Raw genomic sequence first — 25,502 nt, forward strand, 5'->3', positions numbered from 1 at the left:
TGCACAAATACTGTTGTGAAGACAGAGAGAGGTGGTAAATTTTGGTGCCACAACTTATCTGGTGTCAAAACCTGAAGTGGACTATCATGAAGCTATTTCTACTTATCTCTATCTATCTACCTGTCTATCTACCATCTAATCTGTCTACTTCTATTGCATTAATCAGAGGAGGTTAACAGCTGTATCAACACTTGCACATCCTATTGGCTAAGTACAATATAAGCTATTTGTCACTCACAAACAGGGAAACGTGTGTGGGGAGGGAGCTCTCTTCCATGCAGTCATTCAGGGATCCAGGCTCCCTCTGCTTTGTTGTGAGGCTAACTGAAACATGTGACCTCACAGTCTCTACAGATGGAAACAGAGAGGGAGGAGATGTGGTCACTTCCACCCGTACCGCCTGGGTAAAACCTTAGTCACGGCCCACCAAACTGCAGGATGGGCTGGGATTATGGCCTCATCATGTGATCACAAAGCAGAGCACATGGATGTTGGGGATCAGTAGTAGGCTCTGCCACATACATCATTCATCATATTTTTGCTGCACACATATCACACATTTGATTGCAGCATGCTGCAGACCCTGCTGGAGATATAAAAAATACAGAGTATATGCACAGCCTTGCCTTTCTGAATCTGCAAGACTCTGAATGACAACACACAGCTAGCCCTGCATTTCAGATCAGGCTAGAGACCTTTCAACACACCTCACAGACAGATTAGCACAGTTGTTAAGAGGTGCATTCTGGGGCCAGACTACCTGATACTGAATCTTGGTTCTCCTACTTTCTAGCTGTGTGATCTTGGACAGGTTGCTTAACTACTCTGTGATTCCTTGCTAAAAAGAGGAAGTAATAGTACCTAGAAAGATTAAATAAGTTAGTATATGTAGTTCCCTCAGCACAAGGCCTGGCTCATGATTGTTAAAGAAGGATCAGTTAGTATTATTGTGTGTGGCTATTACACTGCTCACAAAAATTAGGGGATCAGGGAACGTGCAGATACTCCAGTACTTTCAGCCTTCTGTAGAGTGCATTTTCACCAATGAAATAAAAGTTGGTTTTGCATCTCATTTGCATAATGGAACAACTTTCTTTGACTTGTCATTTGCTTTTCCGATGTTCTTGTTTAATAAAAAAAAATCAAATGCTTTTTTTATAGCTTCATATTCATTTTGAAATATTCTCTAATTTTTGTGAGCAGCATATTTTTGGTAATGTTATTTTTAAACATGTAGTACAGTGACTGAAAGATAGTCACTGTTGATAATAAAGTCCGACACAGAGCTATCTTTCACAGCATCGCAGACAGAGCAATCACCTAGATTTTGCTTGAATATGTTCAATGATATGAGTTTGCTTTTTAACATAAGATGCCCAATGTCATTACTCCCTGGCTCTGTTTGAAAACCCTTCCCTGTAATGACTGCCCTGGTTAATGTCTAATAAATATTAAGCACATATGTGGTGCCAGGTCTTGAGCCGAGCCCTGGACTGTCATCATTACTTGTTCGTTTTTACATTATCCTGTGAAGTAGCTTTGCATGATGGTGGTTTACGGATCTGAATGCTGGTGTCCAGAGGGCCTCACAGTCACTGGGGTGCAAAGTGGGGCTTAGATCCAGTCGTATCTGGTTGTAGGACCCCTCCTGTTTCATTCACTGTCCGCTTCAGTCTCTAGGCAAATTGAGTAGAAAAGTCCGTTCCCCTTTACTGTGGGGTCAGAGCGGTCTCCACTGTACCTCTCGGGTGCCACTGCTACTCAAAATATGTTCACTGCCTGATCACTCCTGTTTTCTAGAGACTTCTCAGGTAGCTAATAATTTTAGAAACTTAACTACAATAGCCCAGTGTTAAATCTGATTTTAATAGAACACATTAATTTAGCCATTAGTTTGCCTTTAAAAGAAAGACATTTACCAGCCTGCTTGCAGTATATAGCCATTATAATTAATTTCCCAAATTACAACTGCCATTCATCGTAATTACTGGCATTTTGCATAGATATTATAACAGTAATGTTATGCATGGTCTCATGTTAATGAACACCAGACTAAATTTACATGTAAACTTAGATACAATGTGCTATAGGTAATTGATGATATGTTTCTGTCACATACGTAATTTCATGTAAGAAAATCACTAGAAGTTTGGGCCCTACTCATTTTCTGCAAACTATGATATCTATGAAAGATATCATTAGGTGAACAGGAAACTCCGACTTCTGTAGAATAGCTACAATAAGACTGTGCTGAAATTAATCTTTAGGTAAAGTGCAGTAAACAGCGATACAACATTATCATGGGGTGTCTGTAAGCTGCTAGCCGTGGGGGCCTGGAACCTATACACTCACATGTCCCCCTGTCCCTCCACGAACTGCTGCTACCACATTTGAGCCCACTGCCCGGGTCTTGACCACAGCGGTCTTCTTAGTCCATACCTCCTACTGGGCCACCTCCAGCTGCTGCTCTTCCCTTCCCTACAGATGCACCCCTGACCCCGTAAGTTCTCTGCTGGGAGCGCTGCACGGATTCCCGCTCCGCACCACAGCCCCGCCTCCTCAGTGTCTGCTGCAGACTCTCAGATCTGGCCTCTGCCTCCTGCTGGGCTTCCCCGACGGCTCTCCCGCTGTGTGTTCTATCGTAGGGGGTGTACACACGCTTCCTCCTCCTTCTCGGGCCCTACTGACTCTGCTCTGCCTCGGCTGCACCCCCAGCTCCTGCTTGCCCTTCAGACCTAGTCACGCAAGTCCACGGGCAGGCTCCCCAAGACCCCACCGTGACCTTTCTCTGTCGAACCCATCCCATTATCTGCTTTCCTTTATCGTGACATTCACTGAGACTGCTGCTGACATGTAAGACTCACCACTCCCCTACTTGCAGAGAGTGTACCCCCACATTACCTTCTTTCCATTATCCATATTAACAGTGTGGAATCGCACCCGATTCCAATGTGTGGGGGTGAGGGGGGGGGGTGAGGGAAGGACCAAGCAATTCTCTAACACCAGCCGGGTGTTCTGCGGTTAAACTCAGTTATGACACTTTCACCCTGGAGGTGGAAACGCAGAGCCAGATGGCAGGGCGAAAGGCTCGGCCCTACAGGATGGCCTCCTCGCACACTTCAGAGGTCAAGTGCAGGTCCCGGTTGCCACCTGTGCTCCGGACTGCTGGACTACAGTTGGAAGGTTCCAACAGTCGCCCGTTGGGGTTCTATTACTGTGCTAGACCAGCCGACAGAACTCAGAGAAACATTTTACTTACCAGGTGGCCAGTTGATATAAAAGGATACACTGCTGGAACATCCTGGTGGAAGAGATAGATGCGCCAGGCAAGGCACGTGGGAAGGGAAGGGGCCATAGCCTCTCCCAGCACCCCTCTCTCCCCAGATCTCCTGTGCCCACCAACCCGGCAGCTCTTTGAACTTCGCCCTTTAGGGTTTTTTATGGAGGCTTCATTATATCATAATGATTGATTAAATCAGGCCCTTGGTGATCAAATTCAACATCCAACCCCTTTCCCCTCCACACAGGTGAGGGGGTGGGATTGAAAGTTTTAACCCTCTGATCACATGGTTGGTATTTTGGGCAACCAGCCTCCATCCTTAAGCTGGTAAAAACAAAAACAAAAACCAAAAACAAACAAGCAAACAAAAAACCCTTCATTAACATAACAAAAGATACTGTTGTTGCTCCAGTGACTTGAAAATGTATGTTTAGATCCAGATCCTTGCAAGAGACCAGGGACGAAGACCAAATATATATTTCTTATAAATCACAACATTACATGTATATTAAAAAGAAAAACTGGAGCCTGAGCAGGTGGTAGCACGGTGGATGGAGCGTCTGACTGGGACGCAGAAGACCCAGGTTCGAAACCCCGAGGTGGCTGGCTTGAGCGCGGGCTCATCTGGTTTGAGCACCAGCTTGAACCCAAGGTCACTGGCTTGAGCAAGGGGTCACTCAGTCTGCTGTAGCCCCCCGGTCAAGGCACATATGAGAAAACAGTCAATGACAACTAAGGTGCCTCAACAAAGTATTGATGTTTCTCATCTCTCCCTTCCTATCTGTCTGTCCCTATCTGTCCTTCTCTCTGTCTCTGTCACAAAAAAACAACAACAAAAAACTGGAATTAATTACAAAGTGAAATAGTAGACAGCTATATTCTCCCAGAGACCAGGCATGGCCATAGAGAATAATAAGAAAATAGGTGAGTATACATTCAACCCATAAGTTTTCCTAACAACAAAGCAATAGTGTTCACAGATGATCACAGTTAGTATTTGGTTTCTTCTCTCTTAAATATACTACTATCTATGTATGCTATATACCATATGAATGTAATCACTATATGTATAGGTATACCATGCAAGTTTGTTCATGAAATACTATATATAAACATTAGAATGAAATATGTTAAATGTGTTCTAAATATTCATATGGCTAAATATATAAATATTGTATAATATAAATAAAATATAAATATGAAATAATAGCTTTTATATATGGCTATAAAATAAAATATTTTAAGACTATCTAATAAAATATATAAATTATTAGATATATTTAGCTCTGTGACTATCCAAGACATATTTCATCCTATTCATGTTTATATATAGCATTTCATAAACAAAATTAAATACAGCTCCTTTAAAGCACATAATTTGAAAAGAAATTTCCTCGTAGAATTGTGAGGCTGGTGAATACAGCATGCTGCTAGATTTCATTTCTTTTTTGCTCTCCCACTTACTGGGCTTTAGAAGGCAGGGTTTTAACTTCACTCTGTATTTCCAAGACCTACCACAGTCATTGACCCATAGTAGATGCCCTCCAGGATAGTTCAATTGTTTGCTTTCTGGGATTATCGGCATGTAATTGGGAAAATGTATTTTTCTTGTACGAACAGGTATATAATATAAGAAAGCAAACTAAATGTGTGCTGTAATTTGTACTTCTTCTGAAATACAAGGACAGCTTTGTGACACACAATAAAGGCAAGGATCCATTCTTGGACTTTTATTTATTTATTTTTTGTGTGCTAAAATATTATCAAGCAGTACTAGGAGGGAAGTTTATAGCAATCAACACCAACATGAAAAAAGAAGAAATATCTCAAATAAGCAATGTAATTTTAAACCTCAAGGAGGTAGCAAATGAACAAACTGAGCTTAAAATTAGCCAAAGAAGAAGAAATAACAAAGATCAGAGGAGAAATAAAATAAAAGAATGGAAAAACAAACAAACAATGAAACTGAGTTGATACTTTGAAAAAATAAATAAAATTGACAAACCCTTCACTAGACTAAGAAAATAAACATAGAAGGCTCAAATGAATAAATCATAAATGAAAGAGGAGAGGTTACAATTAAGGCTTCAGAAATAAAAAGAAATTATAAGAGACTAGTACAAACAATTCTATGCCAACAGTCTGGATAACCTAGAAAAAAATAGGTAAATTTCCAAAAACATAAGTTTATCAAGACTGACTCATGAAGAAAAAAAGAAAAAAGATGTCTGCACAGACCTGTAATTAGGAGATTGAATCAGTAATCAAAAACCTCCCAACAAAGAGAAGCCTAGAACCAGATGGTTTCACTGGTGATTTCTGCCAAATATTTAAAGAACTAACACCAATCATTTTCAAACTCTTCCAAAAAGAACCTGATGAGTGAGGAATACTTCCAAACTCATCTATGAGAACAGCATAGGATTAAAGCCAGACAACAACATCACAAGAAAAGAAGACTGCAGGCATATATTCCTGATAAATATAGATGCAAAAAATCCTCAACAAAATACTAGCAAACCAAATCCAATAGCACATTAAAAGAACTATACACCATGACCAACTATGATTTATTCCTGGATGAAGAGATAGTTCAACATATGAAAATCAATAAATGTGACATACCACATTAACAAAGTAAAAGATAAAAAACACCTGCTCATTCCAAAAGATCAGCAAAAAAACAAAACAAAACAAAAAAAACCTCTGACAAAGTTCAACACAAATCCATGATAAAAACTCTCAACAAACTAGAAATAAAGTAAAAGTACCTTGACATAATAGAGACCATATATCAAAAGAACACAGCTAACATCATGCTAAATGGTGAACAACGGAAAGCTTTCCTCTAAGATCAGGAGCCAGACAAGGATACCCACTCTTGGCACTTCTCTTCAACATAGTCCTGGAAGTCCTAGCCAGAGGAACTAGGCAGGAAAAGGAAACCAGGTAACACGATCTCATATATATAAAATCCGAAAGAGTTCACCAAAGAATCACTAGAACCAATAAACAAATTCAATTAAATAGTAAAAGACAAAAGCAACACAAAGAAAATCAATCCCATTTCTATGCGCTAACAATGAACTATCTAAAACAAAATTAGGAACACAATCCCATTTACAATAGCACCAAAAAGAATAGAATAAGTTACTTAGAAATAAATGTAACTGAGGAGGTGAAAGACTTTTATATCAAAAACTACAAAACACTGATGAACAAAATTAAAGAAGACACAAACAAATGGAAAGTTAATGGATTAGAAGGATTAAAATTGTTAAAATGTCCATACTACCCAAAGCTATCTGTAGATTAAACAATCTCTATCAAAATTCTAATGGCATTTCTTTATAAAAAAAGAAAAGACAATTGCACAATTCATATGCAACCACAAAAGAACAAAAATATCTAAATAAATCCTGAAAAAGAGAACAAAGCTGGAGGCATCACACTTCCTTATTTAAAAATATATTACAACCTGACCAGGTGGTGGCGCAGTGAATAGAACGTCAAACTGGGATGTGAAGGATCCAGGTTCGAGACCCCGAGGTCGCCAGCTTGAGTGCAGGTTTACCTGGTTTGAGCAAAGCTCACCAGCTTGGACCCAAGGTTGCTGGTTTGAGCAAGGTGTTACTCGGCCTGCTGTAGCCCCATGGTCAAGGTACATATGAAAAAGCAATCACTGAATAACTAAGGAGCCACAACGAAAAATTGATGCTTCTCATCTCTCTCCGTTCCTGTCTGTCTGTCCCTATCTATCCCTCTCTCTGACTCTCTCTGTCTCTGTTAAAAAAAATTGTATATATATTACAAAGTTGTAGTAATCAAAACATTATGGAACTTGCATAAAGACAGACATCTAGAGCAGTAGAATAGAATAGGGAACTCAGAAATATATCTGTGCATATACAGTCAACTGATCTTTGATAAAAGTATCAAGAATACACAATGGAGGGCCCTGGCTGGTTGGCTCAGTGGTAGAGCATCGGCCTGGTGTGCAGGAGTCCCTGGTTCGATTCCCGGTCAGGGCACACAGGAGAAGCGCCCATCTGCTTCTCCACCCCTCCCCCTATCCTTCCTCTCTGTCTCTCTCTTCCCCTCCTGCAGCCAAGGCTCCATTGGAGCAAAGATGGCCCGGGCGCTGAGGATGGCTCTGTGGCCTCTGCCTCAGGCGCTAGAGTGGCTCTGATTGTGGCAGAGCGACGCCCCGGAGGGGCAGAGCATCGCCCCCTGGTGGGTATGCCGGGTGGATTCCATTCGGGCGCATACGGGAGTTGACTGCATCCCCGTTTCCAACTTCAGAAAAATACAAAAAAAAAAAAAAAATACACGATGGAGAAAGAGAAAAGATAGCCTCTTCAACAGCTGGGGTTAGGAAGAGTGGATATACATACAGACCCTAAAGGATGAATTTGATCTTTTCCTTATACTATACGCAATTATCATTTCTAATGGATTAGGACCTGAAACCATTAAACTCTACGAAGTAAACATGGGGGGAAACTTCATGACACTGGTCTTGGCAATGATTTCATAGGTATGACTCAAAAAGCACAGGCAACCAAAAAAATAAATAAGTCAAATTATGTTAAATTAAAAAGTTTCTATGTAGCAAAGAAAACAACAAAGTAAAAAGGCAACTTATAGAAAAGGAGAAAATATTTATAAAGTATATATCTGATAAGGGGTTCTCTCCAAAATATATAAGAAACTCCTGTAACTCAATAGTAAAAATGAAATCTAGTAAGGCAATTTAAAAAATGGGCTGAGGACTTGAACAGGCATGTATTTCTCTGAAGAAGATATACAACAGGTATATGAAAAAATGTTCAGTGTCACTAATCATCAATGGAAATGCAAATTAAAATCACAATAAGATATCACCTCACACCTGTCAGGATGTCTATTATCAAAAACTGAAAGATGATGTGTTCACAAGGATAATGAGGATTTGAAAAGCTCGCACACTGTTGGTGGGAATGCAGAATGGGGCAGCCACAGTGGAAAACAGTACAGAAGTTCTTCAGAAAAGTTAAAACTAGAACTATCATATGATCCAGCATTCCTACTTCCTAATATTTATCCAAAATAATTGAAATTGGGATCTCAAAGACATTAGCCCTTTCATGTTCATTACAGCTCTATTCACATTAGCCAAGACATGGAAGCAACTAAATGTCCATGGATAGATGAACGGATAAAGAAAATGTGGTACATACATATAATGGAATACTATTCACCCTTAAAAAGAAAAACAAGATTCTTCAATATGCAACAACATGAATGGACGTTGAGGACATCACACTAAATGAAATTAGCCATCATAGAAACATGAATACTGCATGCTTCCACTTATGTGAAGTATTTACAGTAGTCAGATTCATAAATTAGAGTGGAATGCTGATTGCCAGGGGATGGGGCAGGGTAACTGGAGAGCTATTACCAATGGGCATAAAACATTTCAGTCAAGCAAGATCACTGAGCTCTAGAGATCTGCTGTACCACCTCGCACTTGTGGTCAGCAGTAATGTCCTGTACACTTGTTAAAAGGGTAGATCTCATGTTGAGTGTTCTTACCATAATAATAATACAAAAAGTAAAAGCTCCAAAAGAAAATAAAAGTTTAAACATCAAGCTCAAATTTTCTAACTAAAAAAACTAAATCCCTTTCAGTATCTAAAGTCAAGTCACATTAAAGAGAAAGTCTCAGACTTACCTCAAAACTCACAGCTCCATTGTGATCTGTGTCAAACGCATTGAACAGAAAATGTGCATATGTTGTTGAGTCTGAAATGTTGAGAAGGAGATATCAGTAAGTCAGCATTTCAACATCCTCGGTAAGAACTCGGCATGTCCAAGTCCAAGTCCAAGTGGGGACAGTTTACTCTCTCTCCTTTAACTTGTGCTTTCCCACCAGCTGGCCTCTCCTTTTGGTAGAGGACTGTGATTTTAGATTCACAGGAGTGAGCTGCCTACATACAGTCCACTCACGACAGATTATCTCTGTAACTTTCTTTCTGGAAATGTTCTAGACACATGGGAGTGTTGGGTGATGTTTCTGACTCTGGGGTGAGTAATGGTACCATATCTGATTGGGAGAATTAAGTGAGACCCAACGAGAAATGCTTAGTGCTTAGCAGGGACTATTGTTAGAAGTAAAATAATAGAAACATTACTAACGAAACAGAGATGAATTGCCATTATTATTGTTGTTCATCAATTTTACAGTTTAGATAAGCTACTGAGACTCAGAGAGGTTGAGAAACCTGTCCAAAATCATACAGTCAGTAAGGAGTGGAGTGGGACATAACTTGGGTCTTTCTGACTAAAAATCCAGGCTAGCCCCGCAGCCAGTAAAGGTGACACAGCAGTGACTTGGGAAGTGTGTGTGCCCTCCTTAGAAGAGGATTGTGTGATCTTAAAAGATGCCGGTTGCAAGCCACAGGAAGCCACTGCCCTGCCTGGGTCCTGGTGGGATTTGAGGCTCTGAATAATGATAGACAGTTATGAAGGCTCTCTGTCCCCAGTGCTGCCTAAGAACGCTAAGTAGTCTGAAATCCAACACTTCTCCTTAGTGGGTTTTTACTCTCTAATTCTTCCTTCCTTCCTCTTCTCCTGTTTCTCCTTTGTCTCCTCACTCTCTGAATTTTTGGCTTTTTCATTTTAAAAGTAAATACTTCTTATTATTGTTTTTCTTTTCTTACTGCACAGCTTTCAATTTTAAGTGCTTCTTTGCTTGACCCTTGATCAGCTCTACTTGATTATTTTAAATGTTTCATCTCCTGGGTTTTAGCCTTTTAGCGTAAGCATTTTTTTTTTATATTAACAAAAAAAAAAAAATGTAACCTTTTAGCTCATTGGTGAAAGCCTTTTATCTTCGGTTGGAAATCCATTTCTACTTTGTAACTTTTAACCTTTACTTTTATTGGAATTTTAACAAAAGTTCTATTCACCTTTTACTTTATGAATTGCTTTCTAAAGGTTGTCAAAAAACTGAGTCATAGTAGCAGGAGTAGAGAATTGTCCTCCTCAAATAAGGAAGGTCAGAGGTCATATAAACTTCTTTTCTAGTTCCCAAGTGTCCATGGCCTACTTATGAATTATTTTTCCTAAATGTTTTAGCCCAGTGGTTAACAATATTGAAGGCCATATATCTCACCAGGTAGATTGTACACTCGGTTTCTCAAAATGATGGTGGTGTTTTCTTTCACCTCTTACTGTTAAATATGACCTGAGGAATTGCTTATTTTAAAACATATGAATCGTTAACACTGTTTTCAATGAACTAAATGGGTACTACAATTGGGTCTCAATAATATATAAAGTTGTTATATCTAGAGTGGATGTCCACCAAGTATTAATTTTTTCAAGAAGAAATGCCTTGAATATGCAAGAAGAAATCAGGGATTTAATTGCAACCAAATTAAAGCAATTGTTGAGAAGTTCCATTTCACAGTTATCAAGAATTGGCCGCTTATTTTTATTCACAAAGTTGTTTTGCTTTCAACAATACTCTTACCCAGAGTTCTGGAACTATTTAGTGCCCTATGGAGATATGAGCTGACAGGTGGTATGTTTAAATTATTTTCAGGGAGAAAAAAAAATATTTTTGCATATTTTATAATGAGCTTCATCAAGTAGGCTCTTTGTTACCCTATTTATACAATCAGGGTGAATGCTTTTACTTTAGTAAGCAGAATTCACTATGAATAATGGCTCAGAACAAATCATGTTGATAATTTTTAAAAATTTAACAAACATGGGAATAAAAAATTGCCATTCTGCTAAAATGGAGCTGCTCTAACTTTAAAGTTTGGCAAAAGGAACGTATAGTCTCAATACGGTTGAGACTTGCCCTAATACGGTTCGGAGGACTTCCTGTTCTCTTAAATGGACCTTGGCAATTCTCCTGGAAGTTAAGCCAGTTTCCCAGCCCTAGCATTCTGTATGGGGAGCAGTTGTTAATAGCGTAGTGAAGTCAGACCGCCTGAACTTGAATCTCAGCTCTATCAAATATTAACTACGTAAAGTTGGACAAGTTGTTTCACCTCTCTGTGACTCAGTTTCTTATAAAATGAAAACAGTATGCATTTCATAGGGTCATCACGAAAAGATTAAATCAGATACTATCTGCAAGGTGCAGAGACCAGTCCTAGGCACACATTAAAGGTTCAGTGAATGTTAGATATTCTTCTTCTTCTTCCATAGACAAGCCATTCTTATGTCAACTACCTTAAATACAGGCGATAAATTTTTTTTTACAGATGTAATATATTTTCACCTGAAAAGTTTCCTGTCCACATAAATTTCAATGGTCTGGTTCCATCTAAATGTGTTCTTTTTACATACTCAGTAAATATTTGCTAAAAGGTTGAATAACTGGTATCCTGGATTCTATTTAGATTCAAGTACAATTCAGGGCTCAAAATATATAACAGTAATCTGTCTCCCCCCCATGTGACCTGATGATCCTCTTTGTTCACACGTCCTTACATATAACAAAATTTGTTACTGAGTTTACTAAGCTGAGATTGCCTCAGTTTCTTATCATTTTACCTTTGAAGTTGAAAATTTGCAGCTGGGGAACAAAATTAGTGGGTTCTTAGGCTAGGAAAGTAACTTGGATATTACTTAGCTGTTTATCTGTATTTGTCCCAGGTGGACAGTAAGTGCAGGTATTTTCAGTGGCTTAGCTAAGTTCACGTAGTTAGTTAGTGGCAGAGGCAGTAATAAAATTAAGACATCTCAATACCAACTCTTAGACATGAACATTAGTAGAGTAGAAAGAAAAGTGAGGACTCTTTGTTCCACATTTCACAGAGGAACAATATTGAGTCACACGCCTTGGTTGGGGCATAGTCTAGCCACACACTGAGGACTCCTGACTTTAGTCCAGTGTCCTTAACTCAATTATATCTAGACCAAAATGATGATGCCAGTTAACCACATCACTGAAAAAAACAGTGATACACATCCATCTCAGAATATTTGATTATCACGTCAGATCTGAGGATTGAAATCAATCTGGTTGATTTCCTCTTTCCCACCAAAAATCCCTATTCCCAACCTGAATTTAAGCACAATGTATAGAATTAGCATTTGAATATACAGTTCATGGCCTTGTTGCTATGGTAAGGCAGGTTAATATACATGAATCCTAGTTTCTACTCAATAAGCCATTTATAAATCATCCTGGACATTCTTACAAGTATTGTTTTAGATATTCAATGATAGAGTTATTTAAAAAATTTAAAAAAACAGCCTGACCTGTGGTGGTGCTATGGATAAATTGTTAACCTGGAACACTGAGGTCACCAGTTCAAAACCCTAGGCTTGCTTGGTCAAGGCACATACAGGAAGCAACTACAATGAGTTGATACTTTCTGCTTCTCCACCCACCTCTCTTTCTCTATCTCTTTCTCTCCTTCTCTTTCATTCTCTTTCTCTCCTCTCTCTAAAAATCAATAAATAAAATCTAAAAAAAAAATTTAAAAATATATTCTTGTTTTTTTTTTTTGTATTTTTCTTAAGTTGGAAACAGGGAGGCAGTCAGACAGACTCCAGTAAGTGCCCAACCAGGATCCACCTGGCATGCCCACCAGGGGCAATGCTCTGCCCATCTGGGGTGTCGCTCTGCCGCAATCAGAGCCATTCTAGTGCCTGAGGCAGAGGCCACAGAGCCATCCTCAGTGCCCAGGCCAACTTTGCTCCAATGGAGCCTCGGCTGCAGGAGGGGAAGAGAGAGACAGAGAGGAAGGAGAGGGGGAGGGGTGGAGAAGCAGATGGGCACTTCTCCTGTGTGCCCTGGCCGGGAATCAAACCGGGGACTCCTGCACACCAGGCCAACGCTCTACCACTGAGCCAACCGGCCAGGGCCAAAAATATATTCTTTATGTCCATCAAACCCATCTAAGTGCCTCAAGTGCCTTGGCCACAGTTACTGCTCAATAAATGTTTGTTGACTTAGATCTTTTGAACGAAACTCATTCATTCATTTTTTTTCAACAGCTGTTTATACTGGGTGCCTTGTATAGCCAAAGTAAGTGCAAAATTCTTGCACCATTAGCAGGAGTAGGCTGCAATTAGCAGAAAACTGCAATTCTTATGAGCTTTAAAAATGCTCGGTGAGCTAAGTGTCCATGTGGAAGCTTCCACCACATATGAAGTTGAAAAAGTTGCTGTAACAATCCAGGGAAGGGCATTTTCGTGGCTTGTTTTATAGCAGGCCGACTTGATCCCTTACAGACAGGAAGCTCTGTTCTACCAGCTGTGCTGACATCCAGAACACCAAACAGGTTGTGCGTGGTAAACCATCTCGCTAAGCAACAGGGAAAACTAAACGCCTGACACAATACAAATTGCAGAAGGTTCTGCAGATGAGACAAAGCATCTTCCTGCAGGAAATGGTGGGGCATTGTGATTTATGAAGCAATCATTGTTACAGCTCATAATGAGATAAACCTGTTGCTTTCAGACCAGCAACCTAAATAAATGAATTCACAGAAGTGTGAGGATGGCCATAACATAAATTTGCCAGCCACTGTGTATGACATTCTTCTTTAGGTCTCTTGTCCTTTCCTAGGAGTGCTGCGAGATACAATTTGTGTGCATGATATTAATTCTTTAAGTGTCAACTCACTATTCTTTAAAATATTTCATTTTATCTATTTATGCCTGGTACTGTTAGACTTATGCATTCAATTAGCATGAATAACCAAATCATTTTTAAACATGCAAAAGTAATTTTTCTCCAAATCCCTTTGGATTTTGTAATAAGAATCATTTGCAAAGGATTGTGCTTAAGTAGATGTTCTTTAATGCCAAAATGTTATTTTTCATATAAGGATACATTTTTAATGCAGAGCCATATCTAATTTGTAACCTGTAATAACTTTCATTTGAGGTAATCAAAAAAATAAAGATATGCATTTGTACTAAGAGCTTTGGCATTATTGCCTATCGATACACTGGCAGATTCTTAAATATATAGTAAACATAATTTTTCTTTAAAAATTCCATGGTTTTTAATAATTTATAAATATATGAATTAATCAAATAATATCCCAAATTCTTTACTAATACAGACACTGACCCATTACAATCTGGCGTCAGGCTCTTTGACCAATACCTGTCTATGGTCTGTTAGTAATGAGAACAAGATATGGGAGCTGTCACTCACGACATGTCTAAATCCATATAACAGTGAGCCGCACTCTGTTTTCTCGGAATTCAATCTTAATTAACTTCTTTTAAAAGTCCATCTTAAAGGAAAATTTCTACTTTGACAATCTGTGTACAAAATTGTTTTCAACCCATTGAAATGTCTAATAATTGAACTGTACTGAAGCCCAAATGGGAAACTAATTTTTGTAGGACACAACTACTGTTCAGGGGTAAACTTTCAGAATGCCTATGACAGGTACTGTTCAATTGCATTAGAGCCACCAGGCGAGGTGGACACCAGTCAGTCACTCGCTCACTCACTCATCTATGCAGCGAGTGTTTATCCAGTGCCACTGCTGGCCAGTCACTGGTCCACCACCGGTGGGTACAGCAGGGAACAAAACAAAAAAAACCGCTGCTCCCTGGAGATGACATTCTAGTGGGGAATGAGACAATCAACAGTAACAAAAGTAGGTTAATGGTATATATTATTAGGTGCTCTTCAGTGCTAAAGTGAGGCAAGAAGCAGGGAAGGGGGAAGGGGATTCTTTAAGGGGTTGCAGTATAAAATAGGGTGACATTTGGGTAAAAGCAAAGGTGGTGAGGCACTGAGGTGGATATGTGAGAGAAGAGAAGTCCAGGCAGAGGGAACTGTAAGTCCAAAGGGTCAGGAGCGGCAGCACGACAGCCATATTGGAGGAATGGCAAAGAGGCCAATGTGGCTGGAACTCAGTGAGCTGACAGGGCGAGTGGGGAATGTCGAGGCAGAGGGGGAACAGGAAACCCGTGACCACAACTTGGAGGTCCCTGCGTAGGTTGTGGCTTCCGGTCTATTAAGGTGGGAAGTTGGAGCAGAGCAGTGACATGACTTGGCAGGATCATCCATCCGGCTTGTGCTGTGACTAGATCGTGGTAGGTAATCAGGGAGGACGGCTGGAATCAGGGACAAATTTGGAAACTATTGAGTTACTTTGGCATGGGATGATGGCAGACTTCTGAAATGGACAGCACTGCAAAAGGTACTGGAAAGGAACTGGATGAACATCTCCGCACTTTAGTTTCCACGTTTATTAAAAAGGGAGAATCACGTCTAGGTTTGTTGGAAGGGGAAGGGTAGCACACACCTGGGTCCAACACATGTTAGACGCCTCAGAAACGGTGGCTGCATCGGCTCAGGTTGGCCGTGTCCGGACAGCCTCTCGTGCGTTTCCTCCCTGTTCTTCAGCCGCTCCAGTTCTCCCACCTTGTGTTCCCATGATAGTATTTTTTAAACCTCTATAGACCCTCATATTCATATTTATCTTGACCTTGCCCATTGCTACACTAGAATATAACATTCTTTGGGGGCAGGTCCCGTGTCTTACTCCTTTTCCATCACCAGCACCTAACATGTAGCTGCACACATAGCAGGCTGAGTGACAAATCAGAACTGGGCGTGTCGTTGATGACTGAAGGGGAAAGAGAAAGGTCCAGGGGCCCATAGAGCTCTTCCTTCATCTCTAACGCATATGTCTTATCATTTTGCTCTCCTGTTTTCTTTTTCATTAAAATACTATCTGGAGTGGTATTCCTTTTTCTTAGACGGGGATGGGGGCGTGTCCCAGTAAAGAGTTACCGAAAAAGAAAGAAACCAGCAGAGAGAACACTAGGTGAGGCTCCAGGGAAATCCAGGTTCTAACCCAGATCTGCCACTGCAGGGAAGTGTGAGCAAACCACATAACTTCTCTAAGCCCCAGATTTTGCATATGTAAATTGAGGATAATTACCTTTGTCCTAATTTTAAGCGTTGGAAGAACCAAATGAAATCTGTAATGCACGTGAAAGCTCACTGTCGCAGGACCAGGCCTCAGCGTCAGGGGGCGCTATGCATGTGAGAGCCGCCGTGCTCTCCACACGGCAATGGTGCTGGTTGTGTTAAACCGAAGACCCAACTCGCGGATAGTTGATCATTTGTCAGTAGTTTACTTTTACTATATATTGAAAATATCACACCCTTGCATGCTGTATGTATTCATTCTGTGACATAATGATTTAAAAAATGTAGTCATGCCATGAAAGAGAAGGCCAAACTCAAGACTGTAAGCCTAAGTAGTTCAGCAAGGAGTTAGTACACAAGATCAACCAGAGAGTGACCTCACCGATGGCCATGTAGGCCGATGCCCACTTCACTCCCCTTCACAGGAAGAGCAACTAACAATGATATTCATGAACAAAAACCTCTGAGGAAATCCCCGACATGGGGCTGCAGCTGCAGCCTCCCCTGCCCCACAGAGACCGAGAAAGACAGCGTGTGAGGGGAAGAGAGACAGCTAGTGTTGACCATGGCCCCGCCCCCAGGCCAGTGCAGCACCAGTGGGAAAAAAAAGAAAGGAAAAAGGTTGCAAGCATGATTTGAACAGGCCCATGTTCATACTTACCTCCCTGCGGAAAGAACTGTGAGTAAATCTCTTTGAAGGTGTCTTCGTTAACAACACCGCTGGGGCATTCCTGGAGAAAGTGGTAGAGAAGCAATATGAACAAAATGTTTGTAAAACTAAGTTTTTTGCACATTTTTAAACAGAACTGTCTACCGTGCAAAGTAGCGCCAAGAAAGTTAACCACCCAGCCATTATTACGGAGAGAATAAAAGCACACTGTAAAGTTTCCTTTGTCCTAAATCTCACAGAAAGAAAAAATGAATTGCAGACATAAAAATCTTTATATATATGTCAGAGCTAGTCTGACACATTCAAAAACACCCTGCTGCTTGTGAGAACACGTTTATTATCAAAGAGGTAAGAGGAAATTACATTGTTATTCGTAAAGCAAGGATATTGCAAGGTGCGTATGAGGTGATGTTATCTAGATCTTGGCTCTATGTCCTCTGTCGATTTGCTGACCCACAAAATCTTTAGTTTATTGAGAAAATCGGTGCTCCATTTGGGTCAAAGGTAGCCTGGACCAAGAAGTTTCAACCAGGAATCATTACTAATTTCTGTTAAGAATTTGTTCAGAAGTGTACAATAACTTAGTTTCTAACAAGTGACCTGAAATGCCACAGGACCCCATGATTTTTTGAATTTCTGGAGAAGAGGTACTACAAAGAAACAAGCCTGAAGGTGACAAATTCCCACCTTTGTCCCCTGGGCAGAGCTATTTAAAATTCATGGATGTTGACCTTGGGCACTCTGCTAATGTTGGACTATTGTTCTGGTGGGATCACAGGGCATTGGGCATTTTCTGTAATAGGAAACAAAATTTTAAATGTTAGAAGGGATTTGCCTTTGTGTAGGAAATGAGAGCTAAACAAGAGGACCTTAGACTGATGTGAGGGCCAAACTTCCTCCAGTCTTTGTAGTTGTAAGAGCAGTCTGGCCTGCCCTGTGGTGGCGCAGTGGATAAAGCATTGACCTGGAATGCTGAGGTCGCCGGTTCAAAACCCCAGGCTTGCCTGGACAAGGCACATATGGGAGTTGATGCTTCCTGCTCCTCCCCCAATCTCGCTCTCTCTCTCTCTCTCTCCCTCCCTCCCCTCTCTAAAATGAATAAATACAATCTTACAAAAAAAAGAGAAAAAAGAAGAGCAGTCTGGCCAGGAATCTGAGAAGAGAAGCCTCCTGGGGCAGTGGAGACTGACAATCACATAATAATCCCATATCAGATCACATGTGGGCTGCTGACTGTGCATGGAAGATGAAAAGGTGGTAAGCTCTGTCCAGTTCTTCTGATTAGCTTCTCACGGACAGTTCCATCTTACATGGGCTCATCTGGGTCCATTGTCACAGGACCCCCAAACCACCCGGCATTTCCCCAGGATTCCCTGGAGAAGAATCAGGGGTGTTTTAATGTTCTTGACTTGAAGGATGGCTGTTCAGTGTACTTTAAATGTGACACTGTTCCTAGGATCTTCAGTAATCATCTGTTGTAGTCTTTAAAGCTTCTCTTAACCCTTAAGATCACTGTCCACTTACAAATAAAGCTGATTCATTTGATCCTTATTCCAATAAACCAGTTACTTACAACTGTATTGTAGTGTGCTTCACATGAGCAATTTTCTATTTTCTTATTCATTCACTTAAGACCTCTGATACATAAACAAGATTTAAATAATTTCAACATAAACATGTGTTTAGAGAGCTTGCCCGTGTGTATTTCTCCTACGTAATTGTTATACTAAACCTATGACTTGAAAGTTCATTCATAGAGACAGGACTGGAGGTTCTATGGTAAAGCACCATTACTCAGCTCGCCGCCAGGAGAGCTACGATGTGAGTGTGGGACTTTCCAGGTCACCACAAGTTACAAATTAGATGAACCCTGTGGAAATAATGACTCTGAGGACTATAAAAACAAAACAAACAAAAAAAAATGTGAAAAAAAGCAAGCAAGCAAACTGATGGTTCATTTTATGTGTTAACTTGTCTGGGCTGTGATGCCCATGTGTTGATCAAACATTACACTTGATGCTTCTGGAGGTTTTTTTGGACGAGATTTACATTTGAACGGGCGGACTGTGAGTAAAGCAGATTGCCCTCCATGGTGTGGGCTGGCCTGATCTAATAATCAGTTGAAGACTTGAATGGAACAAAAATCTACCTCCACCGAGCAAGAGGGAATTCTCCAGCTGACAACCTTTGAATGTGACGTGCAACATCAGCTCTTCCTGGTTGTACAGCAGACTGCCTTTGGACTTGAACTGCAGCTCTTTCTTGAGCCTCTAGCCTGTCTGCCTCCCCTATCAGAGTTTGGACTGGCTAAGCCTCCACAACTGTGTGAGCCAGTTACTTAAAATAAATCTCTTTCTGTTTATATACACATCTACTGGTTCTGTTTTACTGGATAATCCTGATGAATATATAAAGGAATGAACAATGAACAGATACCTCCAAAGCAAAAAGATGGCATGGATGTAGCTAATCACTCCAACGTTTGGACTAAATGCTTCGATCTAGTTGGCAGCAACAGAACCAATCTTAAAAGCAAATGAGCACTTTGTATCGTTAGACCCTCTGACGCATGGAGATTGTGATTTATGGGCTATTTACCTCGGCACCATCTGTTTGGGATAGCAAGAAGAGAGCAAATGAATGGCCACCAGGTGGTAAGTCTGCGCAAGGTCAGGGCTGGAAACCTGCCTCAGAGTTGAAGGGACGCTCGGGGGAGAGCAGGACGGGAAGTGAAGAGACATCTGCACTCAGCTAATTTGTCAGATGCCGTGGGTCCCTGGAAGCATTTGATAAATATATCTCATAGTGTGAAATAAAAGTTAGAAATTGACTGTCTCCTATGTAATTGACTTGTGTCTTCTCTTGTCTGTACTGGGCAAAATTTCTTTCTCTGCCCCCGGAAAGCTCCTGGTGCAGTTTTAGGGGGGTAAGCCTCCCCAGGTGAATTGGTCTTTATCTGCCTCACAGCCATTACATTAATTTACATCTTCAATATTTATTGTGTGCTTATTATTCTAGGAATAGGGGCATCAGTCATAAACAAGTCAAAGGTTTATAGGTCCCTCATGGGACCTATGTCCAAATAGAAGAAGAAAGCTCAAAAAACAAGACAAAAGATGATAAAAAATAACAATGTAGAGAGTACAATCTGAGTTCTTATGGGAAACCAATACATTTTAGTACTTTCATGTGAGAGAAATTAATCAAATTCTATAGGACTCTAGTGATGTGTGTGTGTGTGTGTGTGTGTGTGTGTGTGTGTGGCAGAGACAGAGACAGAAAGAGTCAGAGAGAGGGACAGATAGGGACAGACAGACAGGAAGGGAGAGAGATGAGAAACATCAATTCTTTACTGTAGCACCTTAGTTGTTCATTGATTGATTTCTCATATGTGCCTTGACCGGGAGGCTACAGCAGACCAAGTGACCCCTTGCTCGAGCCAGTGACCTTGGGCTCACGCTGGTGAGCCTTGCTCAAACCAGATGAGCCCACGCTCAAGCTGGCGACCTTGGGGTCTTGAACCTGGGTCCTCCGCATCTTAGTCCGACGCTCTATCCATTGCGCCACCACATGGTCAGGCTCTAGTGACTTTTTAAATGGTACAAATGGACTATTCTGTAACTTTTTTCTCACCCCTTTCATGGAGTAGTTTATCCATAAAAGTGGTATCTCCACTTCTTCACCAAGAATGCATCTGGCCAGGCTATGTGTACAGCTAAGTGTACATGACAGGCAATGTGGCTGTATTAGACAGTTTCCCTCTTGCTGCTATAACAAACAGGCCCCTCAATATATACAAATTAAAGAAGAATGTGGTCTATTTCTTGCTTATCTAGTAGACTTGGGTGAATATATAAATTAGCTGATGGTTCTTCCCCTCAGAGTCATGAAGAGAGTGGGGCTAATGAAAGCTTGGCTATCTTCAACCTGTGTCTTCTACAGTCTCCTGTGATTCTCGCATCTGGGAGGAAGGCGAACAAGAGCGCTGAGAGGTGTGTGCACGGGAGGCTCTTATGGGCCAGGTCTTAAAGTGGTACACATCATTTCCACTCTCATTGTGTTAATTAGAAATCACTTCCTATGTCCACCTCAAACAAGAAGAGAAATCTCATGTGACCAGGTAAGAAGATTAGAACACAGATGGGGTAAACTGTTCACAATGTCTGTCTTGGAGGCTTAGCTGAAATATGCTCCAAATATCTGTGCTCTGAACTAGGTTCCCACGGATGGTTAAGTTTTCCCATCATCAAATCACTCGGCACTATGAAGTCTTTTCCCCTAACGTTATTTTAAAGTTATGCTATTTTCAAGACAACACACCCAATAAGGCTACTACATGTCCATGTGTCTTTTCTTCATTAGGGCTTCTTCAGCCTCAGAGGAAGGATCCAAGAAGCAGTTGAGTTCCCAAATTTAGGGAAAGTAAGGAAATCACACATCTATACTTTGAGAAGATACTATAACTTGCTATAAGCCTTTATGATTTCTTCATTATATGTTCTAATGACATTTGTCTGATTTTTTTTTTTTTTTGTGACAGAGACAAAGAGAGTCAGAGAGAGGGACAGATAGGGATAGACATACAGGAAGGGAGAGAGATGAGAAGCATCAATTCTTCATTAGGGCACCTTAATTATTCATTGATTGCTTTCTCATATGTGCCTTGACTGGGGGGCTACAGCAGACTGAGTGACCCCTTGCTTGAGCCAGCAACCTTGGGTCCAAGCTGGTGAGCCTTGCTCAAACCAGATGAGCCTGCGCTCAAGCCGGTGACCTCGGGGTCTTGAACCTGGGTCCTTCGCATCCCAGTCTGATGCTCTATCCACTGTGTCACTGCCTGGTCAGGCTTGTCTGATTATTAACAAATGAAAACATTTCATTAACAAATAAAATGAAATGGAAACATTTCATTAACAAAAACATGCTGTCTACAGAAAAACATGCATATATAAAAATCACCCATGTTTGTATGGTGTTAAGGCCATTTTGGTCATTTATCTAAGCATATGTTAATATGTTCTACAAATAAAATTGTGACAATACAAGAGTATAGCAGTGTATCTTGTATTTTTTTAACTGTACTAAATATCCTGAACATTTTTCATGTCATGATTTTTAATGGCTGCATAATCATGTATCCATTGAACTTACCATGGATGTTAAGGGGATTATAGCATCTTCGACTGCATAGGAATAATGATGTCATTAATATTCTAGTGCATACATCTGTGACTGCACCTGTGGTTCGTTCTTTATGACTAATCCCAGTAGGAGGATTACAGGACCAAAGGGTGCGAGCTCTTCCTATGCACAGTCACATTGCTTTCCAGACCGGCTGTGCCAATATATGCTGCCTTCACTGGTGGAGGAGAGAGCTTTATACCTAGAGGGCTTGAGACTCAAATCACATAGGAAGGTGACATGCACAAAATCCCATGAATAAATAGTAACCATTTGCTTCCTGCATGAATCTGTCATCCTGAAATCGCCAGAGGATATCAAGGCATTTATCTGTACAGCTCTCTCTAAGGGATACAGTGGTGTGCCTGTTTTCACAAAGTCCAAGGTGCTTGGATAGCACCCTGTGGGGCCACATCATCGCCATGACAATGGTTGCCTCAGCCCATATCCCATGCCCTCTGACAGGCATTACCTCTTTGATTGGTTTTTTGCTAATCTTAAAAGGTAGGAATGATTTAGAGATTTAAAAAAAAAAATGAAGCCTGGTCAGGCGGTGGCACAGTGGATAAAGCATTGGACTGGGACATGGAGGCCCCAGGTTCAAAACCCCAAGGTCTCCGGCTTGAGCATAGGCTCATTGGATTTGAGCAAGGCTCACCAGCTTGTGCCCAAGGTTGCTAGGTTGAGCAGGGTGTCGTTTGGTCTGCTGTAGCCCCCCCCTCAAGGAACATATGAGAAAGCAATCAATGAACAACTAAGGCGCCTCAGTGAAGAACTGATGTTTCTCATCTCTCTCCCTTCCTATCTGTCTGTCTTTCTCTCTGTCTCTCTCTGTCCATGTCACAAAAAAATAAAATAAAATAAAAAGTTTCTTTAAAAAATGAAGCTCAGGGAGATTAAAGTTAGGTAAAATGTTGGGTGACAGCTTTCCACAGAGCTGTTCATTTATTTATTCCAGAGGTCAGAAACCTATGGCTCGCGAGCCAGATGTGGCTCTTTTGATGGCTGCATCTGGCTCACAGACAAATCTTTAATAAGAAAAATAATAACGTTAAAAATATAAAACATTCTCATGTATTACAATCCATTCATTTCCTACCGCTCATGTTCATGGTTGCGGGTGGCTGGAGCCAATCACAGCTGTCCTCCGGGACAACACCAAATTTTTATTGGATAATGTATAAAGTACACAGGTCGTTGTATGGCTCTCATGGAACTACATTTTAAAATATGTGACGTTCATGGCTCTCTCAGCCAAAAAGGTTCCCGACCCCTGATTTATTCTTTCAACAGTTACCCAGTTACTTCTGTGTGTCAAGCACTTTCTGCTCTTTGAGGACATAGGAGCAAGTTAACAGAAAATTCCGTGTTTGCTCTCATGCAATAAAAGTTCCATGAAATAAAACACATATGTTCCTGTCTCCATTAATTGCAGTGTTATCTTGTGTCTGAACTGTCATCTGTTTTTCCATTGAAACTGAAGAGGTGGCCTCCTGGTGAACCATCTGTGGAAATACTGCCTTTGGAAAGACGCATGGGGTTTGTTTGCTCCCAGAACCAAATGGAGCTATTTCAGTGAAAACTGGGGACATTGATTTAAAACAAAACAAAAACAACAGCAACAATATATATGACGACTCGTAGTTTGAGAATTTGTGGAAAATGCTTTCAATTTCTTTTTTGAGAAGTTACTGTCTTTAGCCCAGCCAGGAAGCCTCCCCCGCCCTCCTCCCTGCATCCGCTGTACTCTGATTGTGAATGGCCAGACCAAGCGTGCTTTGGAAGAAGTTCCCATTTTCAGGGCAGGGGAAATTGAACAACTCCATCAAATGTTAAGGAGGTAGAGGGTCTGGGCGCTTTGCTTCCGGGCACAGTCATCCGTTACGACCAGAGAGTGGTTTTTACTGCTTCTTAAACCCTTACCATGATAGGATCAGGATGCAATAAATATGGAATGAGATTTTCTTAGCACATCATCTCTATACACTTGCCAGCTGCTGAAGGGACATTTGCCTGTTGGGGACCTTCCACAGGTGTTCCCTGATGAACCTTTTCGGTCTTTCAGGTGGTATTGTGATACATGCGAGGGTCAAGGTCAATTGTAAATGTACATTGAATTGTTATTTATTACTGATATCAGTCACAGGAAAGCAGTGATTTTTATGATACCAGCACGATGGTGATGACAATCATGACGATGACACGCTGTCCGAGCACTGTCTATGTTGTGAGCATTGTGTGAAATGCCTTACCTGGATCAGTTCACGTGGATAAATAGGTGTGGCATGAGCTCCATTTCACAGAGGGGCAGACTGCCTTAGAGAGCAACTGCCCGCGTTCCCACAGTTAGAATGTGACAGAGGGTGGTCGTTTGATCACAGAACCAGGAAACTTGAGTGTTTAAGCAAATTTAGAGATAATTCCATTCAATGGCTTCATTTTAAAGGTGAAGAGATTGAGGTTGAGGTTAGAGGGACTGTCCTTGAGCCACATGGTGGGTGGCTGAGCCTTACCTGTGTCTGGGTGTCCTGAGGTCTGGCTGATGGCTGACGTGTGGCTACCACAAGCACCTTCCTATCTATACAATAGCTGGTATGGTCTGCCAGGCGGTGTTTAGACTATTGCAGTGAAATGCTAATGCTCCTGCTCTGGAGTTAAGTAGAAGAACTGGCTGGAGCCCCTGTTTTGTCACTTAGAAGCTGTGCAGCTTCAGGCAAATTGTTTAATCTAAGAATCTAAGTCTCATTGTTCTCCCCTGTAATATGGGGATAATTATTGATGTCAGAGGGTTGTTATAAAAATTAATAAGATAATGAATATTATGCTATCTTTGTATATCATATTGCTCATTAAATCTAGTGCAATCAAGAATTTGGTAAGCAAAACCCCATTACACAAAGGGTCACTGTAACATCAGAGTGGCTACACCAGGGTTAAACGGTATTCACCAAAGCAGTCGGACCCACTAGAGTGCAGGTCTGATGTAATGCAGTGAGTCCGTAAAGCAGATATGAGTTATGCCTCCTACTCTAGCATGATAAATTGAATTTACTCTATCTAATATCGTCAGAGCTTACCCTCGAAGGCACGGGAATACTGCAATTGTAAATGACAGCTCAGAAGACTAAAGGCCACCATGCTGGAAATAAATGTCAGCAGAAACCCAGGAGCCTTTTATTCATTAATTTTAAGGGAAGTTTTTCTTAGTGATGCTTAGGTGATACCTTCAAAATACAGTAGTCCATGTAAAGTGCTTTAGAGAGATTTATGTATGCACAGAAAATTACTAAAGGGACTATTATTTTTTTGAGGTGCATCGTGAATCCTTGTACTTTTATTTCATAAGAAAACCTTTTGTATTTCCTTGCAAGTTGTCTCAACTCTGGTGGAATGCTCTAGACATGATTGCAGCGGTCTGCAAACCAGATGTGTTTTCTTAGTGATTGTCCACT

At 40.9% G+C, this 25,502-nt stretch overlaps 1 protein-coding gene across 5 annotated transcripts in view; it reads right to left on the reverse strand.

The window, feature by feature from the left end:
* KCNIP4 (potassium voltage-gated channel interacting protein 4) overlaps window positions 1–25,502 on the reverse strand; it is a 1,008,442-nt gene that overhangs the window by 15,792 nt on the left and 967,148 nt on the right. For all 5 annotated transcript variants that reach the window (XM_066385214.1, XM_066385215.1, XM_066385219.1 and 2 more), the window contains 2 exons: window positions 16,861–16,930; window positions 8,997–9,067 (listed from right to left, as the gene is read on the reverse strand). In XM_066385214.1, the coding sequence (XP_066241311.1) occupies window positions 8,997–9,067; window positions 16,861–16,930 (141 nt within the window). The remainder of the gene's footprint in view (window positions 1–8,996; window positions 9,068–16,860; window positions 16,931–25,502) is intronic.

The sequence above is a fragment of the Saccopteryx leptura genome, chromosome 5 (assembly GCF_036850995.1).
Source record: "Saccopteryx leptura isolate mSacLep1 chromosome 5, mSacLep1_pri_phased_curated, whole genome shotgun sequence".
In the NCBI taxonomy this organism is placed as follows: Eukaryota; Metazoa; Chordata; class Mammalia; order Chiroptera; family Emballonuridae; genus Saccopteryx; species Saccopteryx leptura.